Here is a 27757-nt window from a genome sequence, read left to right as displayed (position 1 = left end):
TGCGATGCGTTTCTTCATTCACGGCCAAATCTCCATCCCTCATGCTGGAGCAGACAAGAGGACTGATTGCACTATAATGCCCCTGTAATTTTCCATGCTGGATGGGGTCACTCAGTCAAGACACAGAGCAAACAGACAAGTTCTTTCTCAGAGATGCGGCATGATCAACCTGTTCGAATTTGAAGAATTTAACAGCACATTCATACAATGAACATATCTTGCCCTGAAGTGAGACAATGTTGACTGGTGGGGATAATTCTAATGACCTCAGAAGTGTATCTTTTCCATTGGCAAGCCTGATAATAACAGTGGAATACAGATCCATGCAGAGTCCTAGACAGTGAGGAAGAGGCTGAAAGTAAAAAACAACATACAGGAGGGAGGGGAGAGAGAGAAAGCCTGAAGGAGATTATAGGAAGACAAAATATTAGACAAAGCAGTGAACTGCATCAGACTCTGAATTCTTTGTTCTCTTCCCCCCCGAGTTAAAAGCTCCACTATCAGAGCTCATCTGCATTCTAGGTGGTAAACACAACTCCAGAGCAGCAGTGGATTTACCTTCCTTTTATTATAACAAACATATTCATCTATTATATAAAATATTGTAAAACAACAACTTCACATACAGTACAAATATACATGCACAATTTAAGTAACTATGACAGGGAGATAACTTGGAGATCACATTTGTAATTTAAAATCCTTTAAAAATATCTGATTCCCCATGAAACAAATTAAACTGGTACAAACACATTTTTAATACTCAATGTCAGGCCTTCAACGAAATATTTTAAAACATCCCACATTAAACTGACAACCTCTTTGACAAAAAGAATGCAGGGCATGCGGTTAAAGAACAAAACAATTCAAGAACAAAGAAAGTCAAGGGTTTTGAAGATAAAAGTGCTAAAGCCATGTGTTATTAAAATGACAATTAAAAAAATATCTAGAAAAATGAATCAATATGGAAACTTCATAATAGGTCAGGATTTTCACTGTCATCTACCAGTTATGCCGTCCTTTGCGTTGTCTGGTTGGGATGCACTTTTGCTCCCTGTGAGTGAGAGTTTTCCAGCTGGGCTGTTCATTACTGGATGTTCAGTCCTTGATCAGACATTTGACAAGTGATTAATCAGGGAGGCGGCCTCAGAGGAGCAACTGAAAGTTAATTTCCACACTTCTGCATGCTGAGATGAATTTGAAGCTTGTGCAGACGGGGTAGCTGCCTTAGTCACGCTGTCAGAGTGACCCCTGCACCTCACATTTGCTAGGATTACATCCACACCGACAGCCCCACGCTTGTCTTCATCATGCACCAGCACGCAGCGCACATCCGAGCGCTGACGGAGAGTTAAGTCATGGAATTGGGGACGGTAGGGCGCGATGGTGACAGAGCGTAGAGTCGGGTGAAAGACAGCATCGTCCTGCACCAGGCCAAGGTGGGTATCAGTGAGTAAAAGCTGGGCCAGGGGCTCAGTGTGGGTACTGGGGCTGATGCACACCCCTACACCTGTGTACAGTAGTATCTGCACCTCTCCCAGAGCTACGGTTTCTTGATCCATGTTACAATGAAGAAGATAAACCAGATCAGCAAGACTTTTCTGAAACTGGCAGCAAATCCTTAAACCAGCATCCAGCAGCAGGTCCGGCACAGACCAGTCGAAAGACAACTTCATCAAGTCTCCATGGAGCAGTGGGTGCTGAGACACCCTATTGTCCCCGGGGCAGATGACATCAAGTATGGCCCGGCACAGCTCTTTGGTAAGCTGCTGGCTGTGGGTGTAGACACCTAGGATGCTCTCCTCTGCAGCGCCCATCAAACGCAGACTGTGGCCTCCTAAGCCTATCTGCAGCTCTTTCAGCTGGAGCAAGGGGAGGTGATGGAACAAAACCAGGAGCCCAAAGTCAGCGTTCAGGGCATAGATAGCAGTCTCCGCCAGGATCAGGAGGGCAGGACGGGGCTCAGGATGGCTGCATTTAGCCACATTCACCCAATAGAGAGCTACAATCTTCTGGGAGGTGAGCACCGAGGTGGAGATGATAGACTGTAAAGTATCCATCATGTCAAGAAATGGCATACTTTGCAGGTTCAAAAGGGAATCAGGAAATTCTATCAACGTTTGACAAAAGATTTGGACGTCGTTCCCGTTTGGCACAGTCCTCAAATTCTCCAATACTTGATTTTTGTCTTCAGGTGCATGGGTGACCTCTGGCTCACTGTGTTTTTCTGGCGACAGCTCTGTAACTAGTTTGTGTCCTTGAGTCACATGAATATCAGCCATGTCTTGCCCGATTCTCTTATTCCTTGTCCAGATATCTTCTGGCATTAGTGGCACGTCATCTGGCAATTCTTCTGCCTTGCTAAAGATTTGCGTTGGTGTCAGGACTGGGACTTGTGTTTTGTCAGGATTGATGTGGCCCTGAATCAACCGAGGTGCCTCTATAGCCTGAATGCTTTGAGTTATCTCCATCTGGATGTGCTGTATGAAAGCTAGATCTTTCACCATTGAAAAAATGTGACTATCCTTGAAGAGAGAGAAGACAAAGCTCGCTTTAACCATGGAGAAGACCTGACTGTCCTTCACTACAGACAGAACATTACTTTCCCTGACCACAGAGACAACATGGCTGGACCAGCGGGCCCCAACTGGCTGTAGTCCCATTTTCTTGACTTGCTGCAATACTGTGGGTGAGCTCCACAGAAAACGACCTGCATCTTGGAAAATCAAAGAAACTCTGCTGACCAAAGCACCCAGCCCCGAGTGTTGAACTGTGGCTGCTGCAGTCTCTGTCACACACACTCCCGGGATCTCCTCCAAACCTCCAGATTCATCCATCTCTCCACAACCAAACTGGCCCTTGAAGGTAGTTTCCTCAGGGGGAGAGCATGCTGCCTGACTGCTGAGAGGTTCTATGTCGAGCTGAGAAGGAGTGCTGGTCTGTGGGAGGACAAACGTGGAGCCAGTTCCTCTGCCGCTCTGCAGGTGGGACATGTTGCCTAATGAGCTCCCACCAGAGCCAGGTCTCTCCTTGTAGCAGTCAGACATGACGCCTTTGATCTTGTTAGCATTCCCCTCTGGCTTCGGACCACATCCATCACCCGGGCCCAGGACGCTTGTCTGCTGGAGGCTTGCATCCCCTGACCGAACCTCCTTTTCGTTATAACTTGCAACTTCAGCCCCACTCTGAGCTTTCCTCCACGGCCACTCAGACATGAGCCCTGGCCCTGATTTATGACACAAGTCCCTCCCCTGCTCCGGGCCATCCCTGGTGCTTATCCCACCCTGTAGTGCGTCTCCATCCAACTCAAATCTAGTGTGAGAGACGGGATATTGTCCAGGCATGGCCTATTTTACATGAGAAAAGGAGAAACTATGAGAGGTCATAAAACTTTGAAAGATTTTAGTCATTCAAAAATCCAGTTTTTTTTATGCAATGTACTATTAAATTAGTCCTGCCATTGCTGAGCAGGAACTAAAATAACTATTTCTCCCAGACCCCTTTATTTATGTATTCAATTATATTTGAATGCATAAATACATGCACAGGAAAATAGAGTGATGAATAACAAGGTACATGTACAAACACAAATACTTCAAAAGTGCTCTCATTGCAATATGCTCACAAAAATGAGTGTCATTTAAAACTCTATTACACTTTCCTGTAGGGGTTTGAAAGAAAATATGTGCATATTAAACAAACACGATAAGCCATGGGAAAAAGTATTTCATGCCTCATAAAAAAAAAAAAAACAGCATTAGGCTTGGCTGGAGAGGGGGGCAGGTATTGACATTTGCTGTGTTTTGCAGGAACAAGAGGGATGAACAGTGGCACCATAGTGGCTCGATAAACAAACTGCAGAAGAAAGTCTCACTTTTTGCAGGATGTGTTTAAGCTTCATTTTAGAATTTTTCAAAACAATTAAAAGTCAGTTAATTCCATGCAGAAACTACCCATGGCTTATTTGAATACAACCTTATTTCTAAAAATTCACTCTCTTAATCAAGAGTGAGTTTTTTTTTTGTAACAGTAGAACAAATTAAGTGTGAATACATACTGTAGTCCTGTGCGTCTCCATTGCCTCAAAGGTAAGACAGCTGCTTGGTACTTCATCCGTCTCTGCAGCCAGCATATTCATCTGCCTGAGAAATGACACGATGACGACAATAATGAAATACATTTCATATTTTATCTGCAAAACAAAAACTGCGTCTTGATACAAGGCGGCGTGTGCACAATCGGCTGTGTTTATATGCGTATACATGCTGCCAGGCTCTTTGTTTGCAAAAGCAAATTTAATTATTTGCTGTGGTGTGACACTGAAGACTTCAAACAGTTTGCAGGCAAAAAAGACTGCAATAACCCCCAAACCCCCACTTCACAAAAAACATCCATTAGATTTGAAAAGCAAACAGCCCAAATGGCTAGATGAGATTAGAGCCACTCTACTAGCTGTGAAATTAAATAGAATCTGTGCATGTTGATTTGAGGATTTACATACAACACTCAGCACTCTGGAGGGGGGAGCAGAAACCAAATATACAGCTCAGAATGATTTCTGACAGTAAACAGAGGCTTTGGCTGAGCTTTGTGTGCTGCAGGAGGTTGGTGAGGGGGAAAAGCAGGAGCGCTAAAGCATTGACAACATCAACAAGAGGGATCACAGTGCAGGTCCTCGTGACGATTAAAGGATTTTTGCAGATCCTGAGGATCAGTGCAGAGGATGTCCTGTACTCGGCAATGTTTGTCTGCTCACATGAATGAACGGAGGAACACTGATCTGGGTTCTCAGCCTCAGAGGCTGACCACATTTTGGGGATTTTATTCTGTCACACACTTTGCTCGCATGCCGAGGTTTACAGTGGTGTTGCTGTGGAATGACTGCGAACAAAACTGGTACGCAAACAACGGATTCATTAACGTCGCCACAGAGAGCACAGTTCGCCTTCCCCTAACTTACCCATCGCCAGTCTCTTCCATCTCTGCCCCCGTTGTCTTCTCTCCTGCTCTGTTGATGGGGAGCCCCACTGTTTTCCTTTGAAAGTCTTTTGATGTCCCGATTGCGTTTGTTCATGCTTTCTTGAACTTGCTGCCATTCCACCTCCTGCTGATTGAGCTTCTCTCCCATCCTCCTAGTTATCACATCGTACATGCACGCCCACAGATTTTATGAGAAGTCCTACATTCTTTCATACGCACCCTTTAACACTTCTCATACCACATTTTCAAGCATTTCCATTTCCTTTTGTTGCAGTTCTACGGAACTCCAACCCAGATATTTGAAAGAGGCACGTGCGATGTTAAAAGCGAACAGCTTAAAGTAAAGTGACACAACAAATTAAATGAATAAAATCGCAGCCTTCAGAGCTAGATGGGTTTGTAGGCAAGATTGTTCTCGCTGCACTGAAGCCGATAGCAAGGAGTGACAAGTGGCACAGGAGTTCCAAGAGTGATGGACGTTAACCAGTGTAAAAACACCATTTTGGGAGATTCAAACTCCTAATAAAAGCCTGTCGAATGCCAGAAGAGGCAAAAATTGTAAAGTTGCCACTTGGGCTTCTGGCCAGAGGTGGAAAATACTGAGGTTTGTCAGATGAAGGACTTTCAGAGCTGAGGTGGCCATTAAAAGCTGCATGGGTCAAACGCCAGCTGGCCCGCTCCATCACTGGGGGTTCTCGGAGTCCACACTCCAACATACAGTCTCAGACTGTTGCACAGTTCATTTGATAAAGAATGATTCAAACAGTGGGACAACTTTTTCTAGAAGGTAAGAAGTGGGTCTTGCGGACGGCCATGAATTCATACACAATACAAAAGCATGTGACCTTGCCATATCAGACAACGTAGCTTAGCAGTATCCACCTTGTGTTTCAAAACTATAAGCTCAATTTAATAGATTCTCTGCACCTCATGCTGAGAGGCAAGGCTGAGCTAATCTGACATAAATGCACATAAGTATTACTGAATTAAAGATCTGGATGAATACAAAAATGTGAAGTGTTCCCACGCTGTGAGGAACAGGACGTTGGACGTTTTGTTGTGCAGTTAGCCTCTTCCTGTCCAAACTCTCAAGTGAGAAAGTCTTTGATCAAACTGATGTAGCCGATAATGGGCACTCCCTCTAGTAACAGCGGGTTAGTTTATTGATATCTTGTGGCACTCCCAGACCCAAACAGCCACTGTTTGAATTCAAATGATTTGTTCTCATTCATCACTCAGGGTTATTTCGAAGATGGTTGGGCAAACTCAGATCAATTCTGTCCTTGCTGTGAAGGAGTTTATGCTACACAAACAGCAAGCAGAACAAGCATGGAATACATATCCAAGCAATGAGAGAAGAACAAGACCTTCCCTCATCTCCCCCATCTACAGTGCTTGATCAGGTGACAGTTCAGTGGGCCAGGTGAGAGAAGGTTAAGATATTTTATGATGCGTGTCTAGAGGAATAAAAAATAAAAAGTGCATTTTGCAATGCTATCCTGCCATATTTTCCTCTGTATACATTTCTACACTGTTGTCAGTCTTACTGCTGATCTGCCATTAACACCTACAGACTTCAATTAGGCTGTCTCAGTTTCCCTCCACCCCAGACTCCTACTGACATCCATTCTTCTCCATGGTTTTAGCCCACAAACCAAGCGTTTCTGAAGCACAGTGGTGACCACAGTAGCTGTGTGTTGGACTAATAGCAGCCTTGGAGTAATCGTTGATATACACAAGCATTAACGCTTTCACATCCAAGCAGCGTCAGACCAGCGGATCGGGAGCGCGGTTGCAGGTGTTCCACTGAAAGCAGAATGAATCACCTGAGCGGAGGTGCTGTTTTTTGGGGATACTGCACTGTGAGGGAAATTACATGTCAGACAGCTCCACATGTTGTAAAACATCAAGGTTATCAGATCATGAGAGACCGGGTGGGTGTCTCAAATTGCTCAATAGAGTGAATTGGATTTTGGGCACTAATTCAATGAACCCTGAGACACAGAGTCATACTAACATAATGTCAGAGTTTGGTCGACTGTAGTGTAAAAAAAGAAAAGTGCACAACTGCTGTTAAGTGTCAATAAAAATGATAGTGACAGTAATCCTTTTGTTAGTTCCTCACTGTTTGTTAAAGCCACCATGCACAAGATTTTAATGTGATTAACAGCAGTGTCACAGTAGTTTTAACATACCCAAATCAACTTTTTATCAATTTTATACCAACTTTCCTCTTATTGTATTAGTTACAGCCGTGTCTACCTGTAGTGAGAGCAGGCTTTTCTCAATATAGAGTGCACAAAATTCTGGTCTTTGGGAGCTTGAACTTTGTTTTGACACTTGAGCGTAGCTGTGTACACCTGTTGTGCGACTAAATAATCTCAAATTAAAAAAAGGTCCACTTAACAAGCTTTCTCAGAGCCTTCGTCAACAATGACCGTGACATGCAGACAACAGATTCATCTTTTATCCTCACTATTATGCATTTTATAATGCATACAAAAAAATGTGAATAGTGGCTTTAATCATCCCCAATGCATAATACACGCTAGGACGCTTTTCTACTCTAAGACAGTACTTTGTACTTGTAGAGCACTTTGAACTGAGATGCTTCTTGGACCGTGGCTGATGACTGTTTCACAAATACAGACAAGAACCCAGGTTGAGAGAGTTATGTGGGAAAGATTTGCTGGAAGTGTAGCAACGTTGAATGATGCAACTTCTGAACAGTAGTTGTTTTTTTTACAGTGTATTTTGAGAATTTGGGGGAGCTAAACTTCAAGTGCACTGCAGTGATTTTGAAAATGGGACACGGGGCAGTTCACTACCTACAGAACTCGAGGCCCTTTTGGGACATGCCTTGGGCTGTTGGAGACTTGCCGGCTGTGATTTCCAATGACTCAGCATGAAGCACTTCAGAATGGCTTTTTAGCATGTTCCCACCTCTCCTCACAGAAGCGCTGCTATGATTTATGGCATTAATTTGAACTACATGCCGCGATGAATGCCGTTCAATAAGCAGGCACCTTGTGGAGACTGAGGTAGACTGGGTTCAGTTATGCTTTGTTCACAGAGTGTAGAGAGCTATTACATATGTCTGCATAAGTCTCACCCTGGGTTTTGCGGCATCACCGTGGACAGATTCTCAGTAGACTTGGACACGTCAGTCAAGGGCAGGCTGAAGTCAGACAGCGGCCCTCTCTGCAGACAACAGAATGAGACAGCACTGTGAAATGTAAATCTGTGTGAGATATGAGTGACAGCTGCCTGCGGTAGATTTGCAATTATGCAAGGATTTAATTTTAGAGGATGCTGTATGTCATCTGTATTCATGACACTGTTTTTCACAAAACACAAGAGCGTAGACTGAAGAGCTTTCACAACATTTGGAAACATTTCTAAATCTTATATCTGGTAATTGAAAGCCCCTCCAAATGACACCATCACATATTCCTAAAATGAAATGGCTGTGCATTTTTTTTTTTTTTAATATATATAGCACTATTGAAATATACTGCTTTCTAAAACCACAGTTGCACACTGTATTCTCGGAGTGGTAGTATATTGCAAGACTGAGTGAATGTGCAACTCCCGAGACCATCTCATTTAGAATCGATGTTAAAAATGAATGGCAAAGACTCATCTTGGCACCGCAGCGGGGCCTGGATGTCGGTGCTTTACTTGGCTGTAATGGCGTGCAATTTTCAATAATGCAGAGAGCAGAAAGCTGTCAAAAACCAGAAGTACAGCTATGCCTATAAAATGGTGTGTGAATCCATTTTACAACATCAAATGTTATAAAGCCGAGGAGGAAATGCTTAAAAGGGGACTAAACGTTGGTTGCAGGCAAATGGATACTAGATCAGAACTTAATTTTAAATTACAGTGAGCATTGATAATTACAGAATTTGAAAATAATGCTATAATATTCACAACCATTGTTTTTAAAAAACTATAATAACTATTGCCTTCTGACACAACACTAAGCCACATGTTGAGTTTCTTCAACAGTGACTTTCACTCAGCCATAAAGCTGAGAGTCGTGAAGCACACAGGCAACAGTATTTGTATGCACGTGTCTACCAAAGCAGGAATGGAAGCCGGTAGTTCAGAGTGTCTACAGGCCTCTCGGTATCCTGCTTCAGTCGTGCTCTTCTCACACAGATGGTCAGGAGGTCTGACCGACTGACTGAACTAACTGCACTTTTCTTGTCATTCCCCTTATTGGGTTTGTTTGTTTGTCCCCTTCGTCATGAAGTAGGTTTGACACGACATTGACTAACATGATTAACATTTTCAACCATTGTTTACTAAATTTTAAAGGGATTTACATAATTCTGCCCAGCACACAAACACTTTTATTCTTGCACCCACTTACGCAACCCAAACTTCTTAAGAATACGTAAACAGTAACAATGTTTTGAAGAGAAACACTGATTGGGGTTTCATCGGGAGAAAGGGTACATTCACACAACGCTTGAAGGAGCTGGATGAAAAGCAGCCAGCTTTGAAAGCTGCTGCACCTGGCCTTCTTTCAGGAACAGCAGAGAGCTTCTCAAAGTTGAAAACAAGTCAGTATTGTGGAGATTGTGTTCATGATGTGCAGGTCTGGTGCTTTTTTTGTGAGCCAATTATTGAGAACGAAGAAGTACAGTTTCATGCTAAACAGGCAAAAACAAGCAGTAGCAGCGGAAAATCGAGCATGTTCTTATTCTGATCAGAAAGAATCTGCACGGATCACACACTGGTGCGGCTGTTGGAGTTTCTGATGTGGCATCAAGTGTGAATTTGAGTTCAACACGAGCAATGTTTGCTGAAGGAAGCAGATAATACAGCTAGTAGTTATGGAAACAAAGTGCATGATGCTGACTTGCTTTTATAAGATTACCAGCAGAAAATGCAGTTGTGGCAGCATCCTTACTGAAAGAGGCTCACTCAGCTTTACAAAAACAGCATGTTAGTATGAGAACACAATAAGGCTCGTCTGTGGTGGTTTTGGGTCACGTCTGTACCTGGCGTTTGTGTCTGAGCTGGGCAGCCTCAGTCGGGTGGTTAAACCGGAGTATGGTTCCTCTTCCTAGCTGTGTGATGGCACCTAGAGGGAACCGAAGAGGTACAGCATGAAAAAAAAGTGGCATATCACCAACTCACTTACCTGCCTAAACTTAACAGTTTGGTATAAATGCTGTAGCAAGCATTGAATTATGCAATACAGTGTGAGAAGACTGACAGAGGCCATATGTGGTCTGGCACAGTATCTATAATGCATAAAGACTTTGGCCAGGGGAATCTACCCGTCATTGTGGGATTCCAGTGAACTGTCTCTGCACTGAACTTGAGGAAAGTTGATAAATGGCACAAAAAGTTCTCCAACATTTTCCTCTGCTGAGGTAAAATTAATGAATTGCCATGAAGAACACAATCCCCAATGTGATTGGCAATGACCTAGACCAGGGGGATGAATTACTGGAGAAATGGTCCAAGGAAACTGGAGAAGTCTGGTAAATCTTGAATCTTGATTGAACCGATATCAGGGTTTATATAGCAGACTCACGCTCATATGGCCACATTCACAGATTTTCTCGAGGTCTCCTCTTCATTCCCCTTCTCTCTCAGCACAGCAAATACTAATCTTGCTACTCCTAATGACTTCTGACGAGTGACAAAGCACCTGAGAGAGCAGCCCATGATGGATTCCAACTGCTGTTGGACTGAAAATTACTATCATTTGTTCAAGAAAATAGCTTCAGATGCAGCCGTTTCTGAAGGGGATATTGGATAAATTGAAATGGTTATAAAAGAGACTGGCGTAGCCAGGCCCTGCTCAGCCTGGTTCTGTGTGCAGTTATCTCTGGAACGCAAACTAGTGAGGATGAGGAGGTCGTAAGCGGTGAAAGCTCCCAGCCCCAGCAAGCAGGGTCTGCTCAGGGGGGCAGGAGTTTTAGATCTGCTTGGCTCTGTCCTTTGAAAGGTTAATGCTCTGGCCCACTTCAAACCTGTCGGCCCTATCAACTCCATCTGCCAATTAAATGGAGGGCCTGGGGCTTTGTCTGGAGCTTTGTCTGAGGTCCCTCGCCCTTCAAATGTTTAGTAAGAGAAATGGCATCTGCCCTGTGGAGAGCCGTGTTCACAATCCACTTATGCCCTGAGCACGCTGCCGTGGGGGTGCCAGGGACATAAAGTGGATTTCATTTGCAGATGTGATGCAGTGATCTCATATAACTGCATTCAAAATGGATGAGTGCGCTATTGCCTCCTACTGGCTAAATAATTGGGAGTCTGAGAGAGAAATCTTCATTATTACAGACATGCCTTGCTCCCGTCCCCCCAAATATTCATTAAAGAATATCAAAAGTATATTAAGCGTTGCAGAAATGCTTACCCTGAGTCAGCTGGCAGGGATCAGTTACCACAGAGCCATTGACTGAACACACTGCACCATCCTGAGGGATCAGAGTCACGGTCCCAGCACGGTTCTCAAGCACACAATGTTCACCGAGGAGCCCAGGCCCATGAAGTACTATAATACAATTAAAGCATGAAAATAATTACTGCATACATTTCCTGTGTAATGCATAAAACAGCAGCTGGGAATTTAGTGCAGTAACCTTGACTCACCAATATCCTGACTGCACAATGCTTCATCACTCCCAATCAGGGTTCTGCCCTCCTACAGGGAAGATTAAAAAGGTCACGATACAATATGCAAGCTGTTTGCCAATTAACAAAAGCATTGGACCTTGGCTGGTAATGATTTTAGACAAATAGAGTAATGTGTGAATTATATGAAGTTCAAATTATCTATTCACTTTCAAATAATACAGGACTATTCCAGTGCTGAGCAGGTCTTCATCGATGCCGATCAGATGCGGTAAGTGGCAGCCCAGGACCACTCCACTACCCTCCTTCCTCAGAGCCACAGTCTCCTCCTATAGAAAATAGAGAAAATATACCATGAGGGGAAGAAAACAAAACAAAAAAAAAAACTCATCCAATAGCCTGTAGCTGGAATGGCACACAATATAAAATAAAACTGCTGACAGACATTTAATGGCAAGCAGCAGAAAACTGAATTCTTTACGACTGCTCTTCCTTGCCTGAAGGCCAAGCAGAACAGCGGCGTTCCAACCATGTGTCGCCATGAAGCAGTAGAGCGGCTAACGGCAGGAGAGACGCCGTAAATCATTCAGATTAACGTGGCGAGAGTCAAACTGTACATTGTGTTCAGCAAGCGAAAAAGACGCATTGCCGCCGTGCGCGCACACACAAAAAACGGGTTGTATACCATGCATCATTGTCTTTATTGATGCACAGCCATCAACACTGTATGTTATGGTTAAAATACTCCTGAGCTTGTAAAGTATACATCAAGTGTAGATAACAGCAACAAACTTCAGGTGTGTCTTTTACAATGCGTCTCATAGGAGTATTGCATGGAAGGTCAAACTAAAGTGAAAGCATGTCATGGCTTGAAGCATTCATTTTCCATAAATAGAGCATTATTTGTTGAGGAAAGTAATAAACTGTAGTAAAATGAGACATTTTAAGATCATTTCATGGGGGACATTTCAATTTACCCCCACATAAAACATAGCATTCGTTTGCATTAGGTCCAAATCTCAGACACAAATGATGAAAAACACTTCAATGTTCATATTTCACACAGACTACGGAGTAATACATCATTAAAGTGACACAAAGCAACATTACAGTTGGATTACAACTGCTGTCACACAGAAATTAATGTGCGCATGGGGAAAAAAAAAAAAATCCCTTCTGCTTGTCCAGAAATACCTGATAAATATGTATTAAATGGAGTTACAGCCCCACTCTACAGAAATGCGATAGCAAGTAGAGAAATTGATTTAATCCTTGAAAGCCATTTCTAAAGCACAGGACAGCTACACTTAAAACCTCTGATCTGCTCCACACATCGCTTCACTGCCTCCAACAATTGTTGCTGAGGAAATGTAAAAGCAGGAGTCACACCTACTTACAGCAGAAGTGTCTGTCAAGGGGTGATATTCATTTAACTTTGTAGAAAATGTAATTTGGCATTATTTCAATTCTAACTTCAGCTTTAGAACAGACCAGACTGCATGACTGTTAATTTGCTATTATTCAACAAGAAATAAAATAGTCTTGGATGACCTGCTGGGTTCAAAAGACACACTGAATGAAGCCACAAAGAGAAACTCTAGGAAAGGTGTACACGGCCGGTAACCTTTTCCTCCCAGGCCAATGGCTGTGGTTCAATAACCCAGAGTCTACGCAAGCATGAGTGGCCCTATCAGAAGTATTCCTCCGTTAAGCTGATGGACTAATGCCTCACATTGCCATGGATTATCACAAGTACCTCCCCAAGAGGCAGAGCAGAAAATCTCACATATGGAGGATTCAGAGGCAACACTCTGCATAAACTAGCTCCCCTCTTTTTCAACCTCCTACTCTCTTTCGTATAGATTGGACCGTGAAGTGAGAGACGTGTCCCCCACCAGCACCACCTCAGTCATTGGCAGTTGTGAGATGGGAGGAATCCTTTTTTTCTAATGAAGAAGGAGAGGCATCGACCTCAGCCCCTGTACGTAATTAAAAGGGATTCTTCACAGACTTCATTAGGTGGTGAGGAGCAGCCTGGCAGATTAATGCACTGTGTCACTTTCTTCCCACAACAGATGATCCTCTTATTTTCTCCTAAAATTTGCACACATACAGAGAAAGTTGTCTGTGTACGTGTGCTGTGAGAGAGAAAAAAAAAAAGTCTGCTTTCAGATTGATGCAGCTGGTGGACAAACTGTAATTAATCGTGGCCCAGACTAGCAGCCAGGCTCGGGCAGCATTTAGGCTCCCATTAAAAGCCATCATCTGTGGCTGGGCAGAAATGGATTTTTCTCAACACTTTTGACAGTTCAGGTTCCCGACTTGGTTGATATGCATTTCAAAACACTTCCATAGGCCAACCAATCCTCCTTTCCTGACTGCCCATCAGCCCTGTCAAGTGGAGCAACTTAACAGAAAAGATAAGCAGGTACTGAATGCAGGCCAAGAGTGAAACTTCTGCCTTCAAAATCCTTGAAAGACCTGTATTTATACCACAGACTACTGCACTTTATGAAAATTCAAATGACTAAAGCATGAAGGGAAAGGCAATTACATGGCCAGTTTTCAAAATGCCACGAAGCCTTTTGTTTGCAATGATTGGCTAAAGTCCACAATGGTAACTAACAGAAGAAGAATTGGCATCCCATTAACAGTCCATTCTGTTTCTTATTCGTCCCTTCATTTTATTTGTGTGCGCGCTCCATGTAAAAGCAGAATCTCAACCTGAGAGTTTGTGTTCTAGGTGTATTATGCATGTTTTGTGCAATTAGCTTGATGTGCACTCCAGCCATGCATGCAGATAGTGGTTAAAAACTAGAGAGGGATTCAACCGTATAAAAGCATTTCCGGGTTCCCAATCAGTCATCAAGTTCTCCTGCTACATGTCCCATTGCACCTCATGACAACTGGACTGTTATTAGTACCGTTGATTTTATGGGCCCAGTGGGAGATTTCAGTCCTTGTAGGTATAAACGGCACCTATAAACACATGTGCTTGCCACGTTTGCGTTTCAAACAAAGGCCAGATAATAAATGATTCCATGAACTAAATTTGGAAAATGAAAGTCAATCTAGTTTGAAGCCCAGCTTTACTGGCATGTGAATAATCAAAGGCGTGCTGCTCATAAGAATATGTAAAGGTCATGCAATGCAATAATAGCCAACTATGATGCATAACTGCTGACAGTATGAGGTAAATTGACATTAAACAGAGCCAGGCTCAGAGCATTCAAGGCTTAAGTTGCGTCTTTGTGCTGATTGCAGCATGTTTGGGAAATAAAAAGACCACGAGGATCAAAGAAACACTGCTGTTCATTTTATCTTACTGAAATTGAGGTTCCTCCCACAACCGTGTTAGAAGTGGACCTGAAAGGGCGGCTGGGGAGCAGAACTCCACTCGTGAAGTAGAGCTACTCACACATCTGTGTGTGTGTGTGTGTGTAAAGGCTATATACCCCTGAAGTAGAACAACATTTCACTTTACCCTCTTCCTGCCTTTTTTGTTCTCTCAATCTGTTGCCGTCTGTCTGGTAAGAGGCTGCACTGGAATCCATCTCATATTAATTACTTTCTCTTTCCCACATGCCCTGTAACCAATCTGGGAAGCTGACGATGAATAACTTTGCATTCTAAATCTGCTTTGAATACAGAACTCAAAATTCTGTTTACACCGCTCTTGGTCAACTCGTCTCCTTAAGGCCCGAGCACAAATTTTCATCTAGCTCTTAGCAACGGCATCAACTGAATTAAACACAAAATATGAAACTTGAAGACTTCTCTTTAAAAAATAAATAACGTGCTAGAGATAAAGCGCATCACTTCTGCATTTATAACACCATGCATACTTACACATGGAGGTTGGATTAGATCAGAACCATTCTATTTCAAACAAGGCCATTTGTTACAAAACGAAGAAAAACCTAATTTAAATAAATCCACAAATGTGATTAAGCTGGTGTTTGTCATGTATGTGCGCTGAATTTTGAAATGGCCAACTTTAAACTGGTGGCAGATGTGCGTCGCTGTACTGAACAGACACCACCTCCAACGTCTGTGCAGAATGCAAAGCATAGGAAGACAAATGTCAAATCCATAAAGTCATTCATCAAACACTTGGGCATCACGTTGCATCATAACAGCTTCTACATGAATGGACACAGCTCTAAATAAGGCATATTCTTCAGATCTGCCAGTAGAGATGGAAGATGTTGCCTCATAGTTTAAAACCATCACTGCTTGACGATGGAAACAGATTTACAACACTGTCTATAATTAATATGCCGGATAGTCAAAGACGAAAGCGCCATATGTCAATAATCAAGACCTCGTAATTGGGAGAGGTGACAGCTGCTAATGAGTTCCAACACACCATCATGAGTAAAGGGGCTGTCGAGCCACTAAATGTCACCTGCTAACCACCCACAGAATGAGAATGTTAATTATCCAACACACGTATATAGCCACCATTCATGAGAAGTCAAAAATCCTTACACAATGTCTTCTTACATGTGTAGCTCTCCTCTGGTATTCTGAAGACGGATCATTGCTACATGTCCGAAAAACACAAATCTCTCAAAGACCAGATCAACACAACTGTTTAAACACACGTGCAAAATCTGCTGGAGAGAAAATACCGCTAAACATGTACAACTGAGATAAGAGGTCACTGCATAGTTCTCATGACTGGCACGCTTCACGGTTCAATGCATAATGCAACAGGCTTCTTGGCTGAGTAAGATGAGTCCCAAACAGATGACATTTGGTGTCATTTGGGAGGTTGGGCACAAATTCAACAGAGGAAAAGTGCTCAGTGTAAACTATGGGTTGGCACACAGTGAGATTTTTTTTTACAGCTTGGGGTCTTGTAAAGGATGCTGCCACCCTGTTCCAGCCTCAGAGAAACCATATTGGGTTGAAAGAGAAGGCACGTCTGTTCAGTTTCTATTTGTCAGACTCCCAAACACTGTTACTCACACACACACTTACTTCACGATAATTACAAGAACTCAGCTTTTGGATGCGATTTAAACCTAAATAGATGGAAAATTAAATTTAAATGTCAGGTCGACTCGAGTCTCATTAGCCGTTCCACTCCATGAAGTGTCTGTGGCCGTTTACAAGACTTACAGTGACACCAGCTGGTTGGATGTCTTTACTGCAAGCAGCAACGTATTCTCATAACTGCTGCTGGGAGCTTGCCACTTTGAGGATTGTTAGTCTTAAAATGAATGGAGCAAACCTTCACACTATGTACTCAGCGGCCTTCTACCTTACTTGCATATATTGTTCTGCATCAAGCCATCAAAAATGGTATTTTTTATTTTACCGGCTAGAAACAACTAAGCTCCAAAGAATGTAACTGTAAAAAGGGGCATCTCACAGCTTATTCTGAAATGTTCACCCAGCTTTGTACTTGCACCATCTGATCAAATGAAAGAGCTAAACCAAACTAAAATCACGGGAATAAAGCAATTCCTCAAGCAATTCTCTTCTGTTACTGTCTTGTACTCCTCTAGCTCGTGTCCAAGAAGCAAAACACACACTACTGAGCATTTGTGAGTAAAATTAACCGATGTAAAATTGGCCCCAGGATATTTGTGCAAAAGCTCACTTGGCCTCTTTATCAATGTGTTTAAGAATAGATTATTCAAACAAATTGGTGGATCAAACCCTTATTGCTTGTGGAGGTGGCTAAATGATCTGGTGGGATTAATCATACATGTAAGGGACAAAGAAAAAAAAAAAAGCAAGAAATTATATGAATCATTTCAAAAAACCATGAATTTTTAGATGGTGGTTGATCTTTGAATGTAAAAAAAGAAAGGAATGATCACAAATATATATTGACAACCTCTGTGCAAACGGTGCATCTTTTATGGAAGACAATGTCTGATTTTACTACATTTAAAGTATTTAAATACATGAAGTAATAATTGCTGTACCTGCAAAATAATCTGAGTCTCGCGCCATTTGCTGGTCCACTCCTTGGTCAGTGCTCGGACCTGGGCGGGAGGAATAGCAGGCGTATTGTTTACAGAGGAAAACATCAAAACTCTCCCACACTTTCCACTTGGCAGAAGATAACTCACCCTTGTCTGATTCTGATGCAGCTCCTCCTCTACCTTCACAGAGGAAGATGGCTCCCCACGGGAAACCTGGAGTTATAGTAAAAAGACAGCCTACAATGTAACCTTTGAATGACAGACATTTTGGATCATTGATGTCCTTTTGTGTGAGCTTGAACATATGCAGGACCTGATTGGCTTCTTCTAGTAGCCTTCCGAGCCTGGTCACCTCTGCCTGCAGCTCTCTGATCACCTTCACGTTGCCGTCTTCGTTCACCGTGGGAGAGTTCACAATGTGTTTAGCTCGGCTGGCATAGCGCAGCGTGCTCAAGGTCTCTCCGTAGTTCACATCAGCAGGAGAGACGGCTGCCATGAGAGGTCACCAGGGAGGAAAGCACACAAGTTGATAAGCAGTGGTGAGATAAAACATGAAAAACTAAAAAAAAAAAAGGATTATGATGTTACCATTATCTTTATTATTTTTCAAGAATAGGCAAGATCAAAAAGGGGCGACACACACGTTCTGGAAAAAGCCTGAAATGTCTTGGTGTCAGCAGAGTTCTGAGTAACAGTACATACTTGCTATCATAGTAGTCACAGAGTTTCCACCCAGGCTGTCCTTCAGTAGCCATGTCAGCACAGAGTCTCTGTAAGGAATGAAGATCTGCTTCTTCTTTTTTGTTGACTGTCCTCGCACACTAAGATCAGCTGGGAGGTCACACAGGGAGAAAACACTGACTCAGAGAAACGGGAGAGGTCCAGCAACATATGAAATGTTTTATCCTAAAGCTTCATAACTCCATTTTTGCACTCAAAAAGACAAAGTTTAATTCCAGCTATAATTTTATTAAGTCAATAGTTCCTTCAAATGATAAAAACACAATTCAAATTTGAACCAGACGTCAACTTCTATAATTACAATGCGAGAAACGTAACTAACTAAGCTGCATTTTATTTTGAAGGAGTGAATAAAATGATATAATGTCCTATTATTGAGCTGACCAACTCAATAGCAGATAAAGACGTGGTGTCGTGGTGTCAGTCGAGCTTTAACTGCCATTTACCCAGAGCTGAGATCACATTGCCCAGGGTGACCAGGGATTTGTTGATGTTGGCACCTTCCTTCAGCCTGGCGCCTGTGCTGCAAGTGGCATCCGCTCTCTCGCTGCCTGCCAGGTCCACCAGGTGGATCTTACTCAGCGTCTCGCGCGGCAACTCTGCATCAAACCATGCCTGTGGCATGCAAAAACATTACTGAGCAATCTCCGTCTAGTTCAAAAGAGGCAACATCACAGAGGAATACTTACAGGCGGTATTACGACAAAAGTGCTACTTAAGACGGAAAAAAATGAAAAGGCCTTTGAAGATAAAAACAACATTTTAGAAATTATTACACAGAAACGGATAAACAAGGCTAATTAGAGCTCTTGAGGGATGGCCTCTACCAACACCCAAAGACTTTGCAGGGAAACTTTTAAAAATGCTTTACTCAATTCCGTCAGGCAGTCATGAGATACGGCAGCAAGGACACATTTAAGCACTGCAGCTCACCTGGGTGAAGCCGATGGTGAAGATGGCGTGGGAGCGGCTGCTGAGCTCATTCATGCCGGTGCTGGCCGTGGTGCGGTTGGCATTGCCGAGATTGATCAGGTCCTCCATGTCACTGTGGTTGTGTACCAAGAGCTTGGACAGATCTACACACAAGTTGTCTGCATTAGATTTTATGCATTGTATGCGAGCCGAGACGGACATGGGATGGAAAATACAACCCCGTCTTACTCTCTACATAGGTTCCATCCCGAGGGTGCTCTCTCACTCTCAAGCCTCCATCTGAGGGTGTAGTTCTCTTCTTGAGAAGGTCCTGCACACGTTCATTATGGATCTCCAAATAGCTGATGCCAAGACACAAATGCAAAATTGGATCCAACACTGCCTGCTCACAAGGCCACAGATTAGTGAAGGCTTTCAGTGTTGATATGTGAATGGCACGGCACAAAATGAGAACAAAACAAGTTGCTATTCGCCGTCTACTATGAAAACAGAAGCCAAATGACATATTGTGCATGCATTGCTCTGCTTGCATTAGCAATGAATAAACAAACGTATGCAAAGTAGGTTTTCGGCAGAGCACTTCAATCAAGTGTGTGCAATAAGCAAAAGGACTAGTCTGAGTAGCTGATTCAAAAACAATGCAAGGCATGGAGCAATTAGGCTGTACGAGAGCATGACAGTGATGGAATGGCAGAGACCACGTCCTGTGGATGGAGCCATTCAGGTTGTTTTCTGGCACAGCGTCGAGAACTCAAACGGATTACGATATTAGATGGTTTCTAAATGACTAGACGCATAGCTGCCATAATTACAACAACGACACAGGCAGGATTATTGAGCCAGTACAGTGTGATTCCAACCACCATCACCTCCTTAAGAATACAAAATATATGTTTTACAATGTAGGGATGGATGTGCAGCTACCAACACAACAAGCTATTCATTTCTAAAGTAAAGTCTGGCAGAGAGTCAGATAAAAACCCAATTCTAGGGTTGAATTAAACCCAAATAATGGGCCAACAGCACGCATGATAACGAATATCTAAATAAAAGGGCTTAAAATCATCCATTTCATCTTCCAGCAGTCATTCAGGAGTAGAGCTGGGGCATGTATTCATGAAGCAGATATTGTGATGAGATTAGCTATCATCTGGGATATAATTGGAGAAATAAAGCCTTAATGTTGTCTCTCTGGTTTTAAAAAGGACTGCATTACAGTTGGGTCATACGGAAGTTACATAACTGTCCTAGCTAAGTGAAATAAACAATGGCCTTACTGCCGTATTGAAGTGACAATGCTGATGATGCAACATCTCTATAATGGCATGCGCACATGATGTTTGAACTTGGTTGACCTCCAAAGGCATCAAATCAACATATTTTTAAGTATTGATCTCACGTGGATTCTTTGGGGGCAGTAATGACCTACCTGACATTTTACATGAAGTACATGCTTTCTTTTTTTTGTTTTTAAACAGACTACATTATGAGTAAAATGGTTGTAGTGATACTTTAAAAATGGCTTGCAGTCATACTCTTATATTTAAAGATCTGTGGTTTAATATTTAAGATCACCATTTCGTATTAGATCAGAGAGCGTCACCCCAACTTAAGCAACAATAGCTTTGCATTCAGTGCTCCTACCAGAAGACTTAGCTATGAACCAATTTTCCTTGCCAACTCTACCAAGTACAAAACATGAATCCATCCACCCTCTGCTGCTAGTTTCATGTCCTAAAATCAGTTTTTGAATGTTTGAAATTGCAATGGACGATGTGCATAAGATCATCAGAAGAAGCCTATGGTGGTCCCTTACCTGACCTCTGTGCGGAATGAAACAGCTTCGCTCTTCCCTCTACGAGACATCTCGCAGAACAAGCCTTCACAGATCCGTGGAATTAAACCTTTATCCCCCTGGCACATTAAAGACGGGAACATTTTGCATTTAGGAGTTTTTATAAAATGACAGTGTTACTTTTAAACAAATGTACCCCTTATTGTGATCTCTTAATTAATACGATGCCATGACCACAACTCAGCACATGCACAGACTGCTGAAAAACACAGCAGCTCATCTGATATGGAATTACTGATGCATAAAAGCAATTCCACTCGGAGCGACATGCCCTCTTGTTTTAATTACAAAGTAACAGATAGTAAGCATTAAGAGCCATATATAATTATCTGGGATGTTGATGACCTTGCACAAGTCTCCTGGTAGACAAGCAGAAAGCTCACTGGTAATGTGAAATTTCCATTGCTGTGCAAGGTGAGGAGAGAAACGCTGTGGGTTGCTGCCCTCATCACATTTTCTGATTAGTGGGGAGAAACATGGAGATAAATGGAAAGACGTCTGATGAAGCTTCACATCAGTCGGTTCCTAATGTGGTGAGGAGTCGATGCTATGTGTACACTGGGTTAGCGCTGGTATTCTGCTATGTAAGCTCTATAGTGTTGGGAATATTAGGGCCCGTTGGAGATGCAAGTTGGAAATACCCTGAATATCTCTGAAGAAAAATAAAAATAAAAATAAAAATCACTTCAACCTTAGTAAGAATGAGAAAGCTGAGAGAAGGCCTTACTGTGTGGCCCATCATAGTGTATGATTTTCCTGAGCCTGTTTGGCCATAGGCAAACACACAGACATTGAAACCCTCAAATGCAGCTTTCAGGACATCAGACCCCAAGTCATGAAAAATCTGAAGCAGCAGAGAAAAGTTCATTGTTAAAGTCATTGTTCTACACTACAAAAAAAAAAAAAATAGGTTGTGCAAAATGATGGAACAGATAAAGCCGTAAACACAGAAGAATACAGATACCCTCTCCTGTGATATAAACGTGGGTCTTCCTCTGTCAGATGAATCATAGGAGAAGTCATACGAAAAGGTCTTGCCTCCGTCCTTCTGCTGGTCCCCTCGAACATGTGAAGGCTACAATTTAAAATGCACAGGCCACTCTTAATACAAAAAAACTTTACTGCAGTGTAGTTGATTTTATCTTGTGATAAAATACCTTGTGAATAGATGTTGAGTTCCCACTCATGTGAATTATAACCTTCGACGAAAACTGCTTTTCTCTGTGGAAAAGTGAACGTGAGTGGCATAAGAGTTCATTCAGAGAGAAAATAAAAAGCAGTCATTCTTCCTACCTTTCGTTCAAAGGGCGGACACGGACCGCTACTCGCATTGAAGCCATTATTAATCAAGATCAGACAGAACACATCAAACGAAACGTTATCCTAGCCTGTGTTCTCCTTCTGTGGAAAAAGGTCTGCCTTCCGCGTGAACATCAATGCAGCGTATTTCACACCTAATTATCACACCTGGGGCCTGTGCTCTTTCTCGATGCACTTCGCAAACTAGCCACTAGGGTGTATTACATTACGACTCAGTAAACTTCACTCATTCCTTTTGTCGTGTAGCTCTGGGTTGATATGATTGCAGTGTTAACTCTTTGCACTCAAGATACTTTGGATAAATTACAGGAAGATGTCCCAGGCTTTTGTCAATTTAATAACATGGATAAGCACGATATCCACGAATATAAATGGAAAGAGACTCAGTCAAACTTCACTTTAAATTGTGTTTTGAGTTTCTAATCAATACACACACTATATGACAACGAAATCCAAATAAATCGAATGTGTCCACTTTATAATGCGAAGGAGTGCTTGAGTCAACAGGCTGCATTTGATGCTCACGGGAAAAACCGACAGCCGGACTTCAACACAGCAAACAAAGAATGCCGTGTATTGGTCTTATCGGTGCCATGTTCATATCGATTTTGTGTTGTCAAAAGATGACTTCAATTATTATAAGTTGTGTAAGCTTGTGTATGCATTGTAACATTTGCGAAACATAGCTTTAGTGTAAGGTATGTTGAATTGTTGCACTATTACACGATTAAAGCGTTTAATTCAAAGACTCCAGCGAAATAACATTTTAAGTCAGTGACGTTTAAATTTCAGCAAGCTCTTACAATTAAGTACCGCCTAAAAAAGAATGTTAAAAACCATGTTAAATGGGAATCTATTATTTATATTCATCTTTCCGTGTAACGTGAACACGGCATTGCTGTCGATTCATGTTTCCCATGATGCAGTTCGAAAAGGACCCAGCGGGGACATTCAAAAGCATGGCAGACGACTCGAATATATTGAAATCAACACCAAACCCAGTTGGCTCGGAAAATACGTCAATTGTTAACAGCGGAAACAATAGGATAACGAGGCGCCTGACGCTTTCGTCCGAAAAAGATGTGGAACCGAATTTGACATCTAAAAACGTAACGTCACAAAGTGTTCCCGACGACTCCGATTCATGCCGACCGTCTGCGGAAGTGGCCGAACAACTCTCGCCACAGGTCGTAAACACACATGTAACGACGGCAAACGTGATGGACTTGAAAGATGCCTCCCCCGAACATCGACTAAATCCAAAACAGCAAACTGTGTACAACGCTGAAGACAAGGAAAACACCGCTTTGCCCTCCACAACCGGCCCTCCAGGTAAGGTGAGGGTAACATAACGTCACTCATGGTTTTCAATGGGGGGCATGAAAGCAACGTTACTCATATCAGGCACGTTTCTGAGATCAGTTGTTGCATTTTAATTTCGATCGAGGGAAACAGCCACCTGTTCTCGTAATAACGTTATACAGTCAACTTGTCGACACTATATTTATCAAAGTACTGCCTAATTAAGACGGACATAATATTCGGAGATAACGGTAATAGTTGATAAACACATTTACGTCAGTAGGTCTACAGATATTATAATTTTGAGGTACAGTAATTCCATTATATTAAAGTTTGATGAACGGTTTGAAGTAGTCTATGAAGCAAAGGATCCAATCATGGTCCAGCTCCAGTGTCGCAATTGTGATGTGTAGCTTCTTTAGGATTATGTTCATACAGTTTCCCAGTTACTTTACAGACACAGATGTTGGTTATTTGTGCAGACAAAACAGTATCAAAGAATATATGATTAGCCTTAACTATCCAGCAGTAGTTGGTGCCCACTTCTTTATGAAAATACATCTTTGTTCCTTGATGGCACATTATAAAAGGCAATTGCACAATTTTAATTGCAGGACTTTTGCTGATAAGAGTATCTGCTGCTTGTGCCCAAGTACAGGATCTGAGTAATTCCTCCACCACGGACAGACAGAAGTTGTGTATGTTACTTTCATGAGGGAAATGGGGGCAATGACTATTAGAACACTGGCCAAGCTAGATTTCATTATCATTTAACTAGCTAAAATTGAGCAGGACAGGTCCATTGCTCATCCTAATGACATTATTCTGGTCCCTGCAGATAATGCCCAAGAAGACGATGACACTTCTTGTCAGATAAGTTTGCAAGATTCCAGTAAACAACATTGTAACACAGACATTGATTCTGAGGTGATGAGAAAAGCGCAGGACGAAGGCCGTGTGAACGTGGTTTTCCCTGGCACTGTAACCCAGGACGGCTGCTGTCGCTTCGTCAGCGAGATCCTCAAGTGCATTCTCTATCAGAGACAGCAACTACCCATGACGTATGACCAGCTGGTGTACTCCCAGAATAAACAGCAAGCCTCAATGCAGGTGAATAGGAAACGTGTGAACACATAGTGCAATTCAACTGTTCATAAATGAAGACATGCTGTGGATTTGAGATGAACTAATAGTGTTTGCTGAATGTTTTGTGTTCCAGGGTAAAGACGTAGTAAGTCGGAGGCCGGTGCAAGCTGCAGACATGGACTGGCGCAAGTGTCAACAGACCCTTCAGGAGCTAGAGGAGGTGCTGCAGCAGCTGGAGGTGCTTTTCTCCCTTAGCAGGGTGCCCCGCGTGCTGCTGCTAATGGGTGGCTCCCTCATCCTCCCCAAAGAGCTGTATGAAATCAACATGGAGGCTCTGATATCGGCTGGTGGAGGTCAATGTCTACGTGTGTCTTCATGCTTGAGGCAGATCTTCCGCACTCTGTTTGTGGCTGACCTTTTGTCCGACAGCAGGCCCGTTCGTTTAATGCCCACCACAGTCCTGGCACTGTCTCACAGGGATTGCGGTGTAGGTTGGTTCCGCCCTAAACTACAATTTAAAATGCCAACCCGTGTAAAACACCACATAATAGCTCTGTCTACTGATCCCAGCATCTGTAAGGAACCAGGGGCACAGGGGTCAGACTGGCTGGAGTATGTGTGGTTTCAGGCACCCATGACTATCAAGGGCTTTGGCAAGTGACTGACAAGGTTTGGGAGTACATAGTCTTAGATTGGAGTGCTCTTTCTTGAGCCTGTATACTATAATTACATTTTAATGGTGGTCCAAGTGAATTTTGAATTGAGCTGTCCATATTTTAATGAATTACATTTTTTTCTACTTGTGATTGAAAGCATGTCACTTACAACATTAGGACAGGCAGTATGGTGTATTATCCTTTTTTATAGTCTTCTGATAAGCTGAGAGAATTGTTCACAAGAGGCTTTGTTGGCATTTATATTTGTGAAGAATGTTTTGCATAAAATTCTCAAATTTTAAAGATGTTGAACACAGAGCAACACACATAATATGGGTGTAATATATTTTGACAGATTGAATACATTATATTGCTTTCTTTAATCCAATCTTTGGATACATTAGAGTGCAAGTCCCATCTGTGTATACGTTTACATTTATTAAAACATGAAAAAGATTTTGACAGTGGTGCAATTTCTGAGGCAATCAAGCGATGAGATGCATTATAGTGTGACAACGACCTGCGTAAGAGGGCTGTGCATTCGTATCCCATTTGGAAGGACCAGTCAAACTCAAACTTGACAGCAATGATAAAGAACGGATAACCATAATTACATTGGTCTGAGAGTACATCAATGGGTTCAGAACTTCTCTACTTTTTTGACAAACTGGACAAGGTCGTTGGCTAGCAGCTGGGGCTCCTCAAAGGCTGCAAAGTGACCACCTCGAGGCATGAAAGTGTAGGAGTAGATGTTTCGATACCTAATTTGTGCCAATGACTTCGGGCAGTGGAGCAGCTCCCCAGGGAAGGCGGCAAGTCCAGTGGGCACAAATATCCCTGTCCTAAAACAAAAGAAGACACATAATCAGAACACGATTGGATAATAGGGTTGTCAAATTTATAAAACTAACGTCATGGTTTTGACAGTAAGAGCATTTGGCAACATACTTTGCATCCACTCTATTGTCAGGGTTGCTCTTAATGTTCTCTTTGTAGAAGCGCATGGAGGAGACAATGGAGCCTGTGGTCCAGTAGATCATGACAATTGTCAAGACTTCATCCAGGCTGAATTTCCTGTACAGACGCAGACATGTATAATTAATTACAGCCAGCAACAGCATCACTTAAACCTTGTTGAGCCAACATTTAATTTATATGCTGAAAATAACAACAAAAAGGCTAAACTGAATTCCCACTTGTACCTCTCCAGCCCACCATCCACCAGATCTCTGTTCCTCAGATCAGTCCAGGAGGAGAACTTCTCCAGAAGGTAGGCCGCCAAGCCTACGGGAGAGTCATTCACCCCACAGCCTGTACCCACAATTTAGGATTAATTTAGAGCTGAAATACTAGTAACAGTTTGTGTGTCTCATGTGGGTTGTCTTTGACCTGTTAACAGTGTCGATATGATCATCAGAATCAGTTTCTTAGTTGTCCCTACCTACAGTGTCTGGTTTAGTGGCCTGGATGTGAAGGTAGCCCGTTTCCCTCAGGATGTCCCAGACATTCTTCTCAAAGAAAGGGAACAATCGACGAACATCTTCCCGACTGAAGCCCACCAGGAATGGCAGATAAGGACCAATCATGAGGGACAACATCACTTTGATCCCCCTTGTCAACATAAACATGTTCAAGTGGAGACCTTTAACACACCTGGAAAAGATTATCAAAAAATGTTAGCTTTATCTAAGATTATAGGTCTTACGACATTTTAATCCTGTTCAGTGCCCATTTCTAGATATAAATGCAGGTTTAATCGATTTTTTTTGGTTTTGGCACAATGACCTTGCTCCAGCCTCCAGGAATTTGTAGTGCAAGTAGTTCTGGTCATGAGTGCACTTTGCACACTGCAACCACTGTTTCACAATTTAGATAACAATGTCACAATGTCTCCTTTATATAAACATGTGGGTGGTGGAAAGTGCACTGTCGGGGTAACTTGTAGCATGTAGGGGCTTGTTTTGCTGTCTTACAGAGGCTTCATCTGTGCCATGTTGGTGGTGATGAGAGAGCCCCAGTCTCCTCCCTGCAGATAGAACTGGGAGAATCCCAAACGTTCCATCAGTGTCAGGAAAATCCGGGCAGCCGCGAGACTGTCGAATCCTGAACAGACAGAAATCTGTAAACATCTGTTGCTCAAGCTCAGATACGTACCTTCATTCATTCAGACTCATCTACCTTGTTTATGAGGGGCTTCTGAGAAACCGTAGCCAGGGATGGACGGGCATATGACCTCAAACACTAGACCATCCTGGTTCTCTGTGAGAAGTGGCAGCATCTTGTAGAACTCATAGAAGGAGCCAGGCCAGCCGTGAACCAGCATCAGAGGCACAACCTTCTGA

At 42.6% G+C, this 27757-nt stretch overlaps 2 protein-coding genes across 4 annotated transcripts; one reads left to right on the top strand and one right to left on the bottom strand.

Moving 5' to 3' along the window:
• Nucleotides 1-549: 549 nt before the first annotated feature.
• On the bottom strand, nucleotides 550-27751 carry kif16bb (kinesin family member 16Bb). Of its 3 annotated transcripts, XR_004213839.1 has the most exons (25): nucleotides 27594-27751; nucleotides 27389-27518; nucleotides 26857-27068; nucleotides 26618-26726; nucleotides 26364-26489; nucleotides 26177-26257; nucleotides 22209-22272; nucleotides 22016-22126; nucleotides 21779-21895; nucleotides 21013-21110; nucleotides 19425-19537; nucleotides 19197-19339; nucleotides 18710-18878; nucleotides 18225-18353; nucleotides 17836-18011; nucleotides 17670-17735; nucleotides 17523-17582; nucleotides 11790-11909; nucleotides 11599-11650; nucleotides 11363-11500; nucleotides 9993-10075; nucleotides 8093-8181; nucleotides 4961-5132; nucleotides 4058-4142; nucleotides 3259-3347 (listed from the first exon to the last, which is right to left on the bottom strand). XR_004213839.1 is itself a non-coding variant. In XM_031876684.1 (24 exons), the coding sequence occupies exons 1-24, from the start codon at nucleotides 27736-27738 to the stop codon at nucleotides 1110-1112; spliced, it is 4854 nt and encodes a 1617-aa protein (XP_031732544.1). In that variant the 5' UTR covers nucleotides 27739-27751; the 3' UTR covers nucleotides 550-1109. The 3 variants fall into 3 exon arrangements, 2 of the variants coding, with proteins under 2 accessions (XP_031732544.1, XP_031732553.1); XM_031876684.1 differs by lacking the exon at nucleotides 4961-5132 and having other exon boundaries at nucleotides 550-3347; XM_031876693.1 differs by lacking the exons at nucleotides 4961-5132; nucleotides 26177-26257; nucleotides 26364-26489; ... (2 more) ...; nucleotides 27389-27518; nucleotides 27594-27751 and adding an exon at nucleotides 22345-26049 and having other exon boundaries at nucleotides 550-3347.
• On the top strand, nucleotides 23232-27195 carry mad2l1bp (MAD2L1 binding protein). The gene is made up of 3 exons (XM_031876709.1): nucleotides 23232-23703; nucleotides 24512-24783; nucleotides 24893-27195. The coding sequence occupies exons 1-3, from the start codon at nucleotides 23280-23282 to the stop codon at nucleotides 25418-25420; spliced, it is 1224 nt and encodes a 407-aa protein (XP_031732569.1). The 5' UTR covers nucleotides 23232-23279; the 3' UTR covers nucleotides 25421-27195.
• Nucleotides 27752-27757: the final 6 nt, after the last annotated feature.

Source organism: Anarrhichthys ocellatus, unplaced genomic scaffold (assembly GCF_004355925.1).
Source record: "Anarrhichthys ocellatus isolate YVR2014 unplaced genomic scaffold, GSC_Weel_1.0 scaffold3, whole genome shotgun sequence".
Classification (NCBI taxonomy): domain Eukaryota; kingdom Metazoa; phylum Chordata; class Actinopteri; order Perciformes; family Anarhichadidae; genus Anarrhichthys; species Anarrhichthys ocellatus.
The sequence above is the reverse complement of the archived record's forward strand: the minus strand, read 5'-3'. Positions and strand labels throughout refer to the sequence as shown.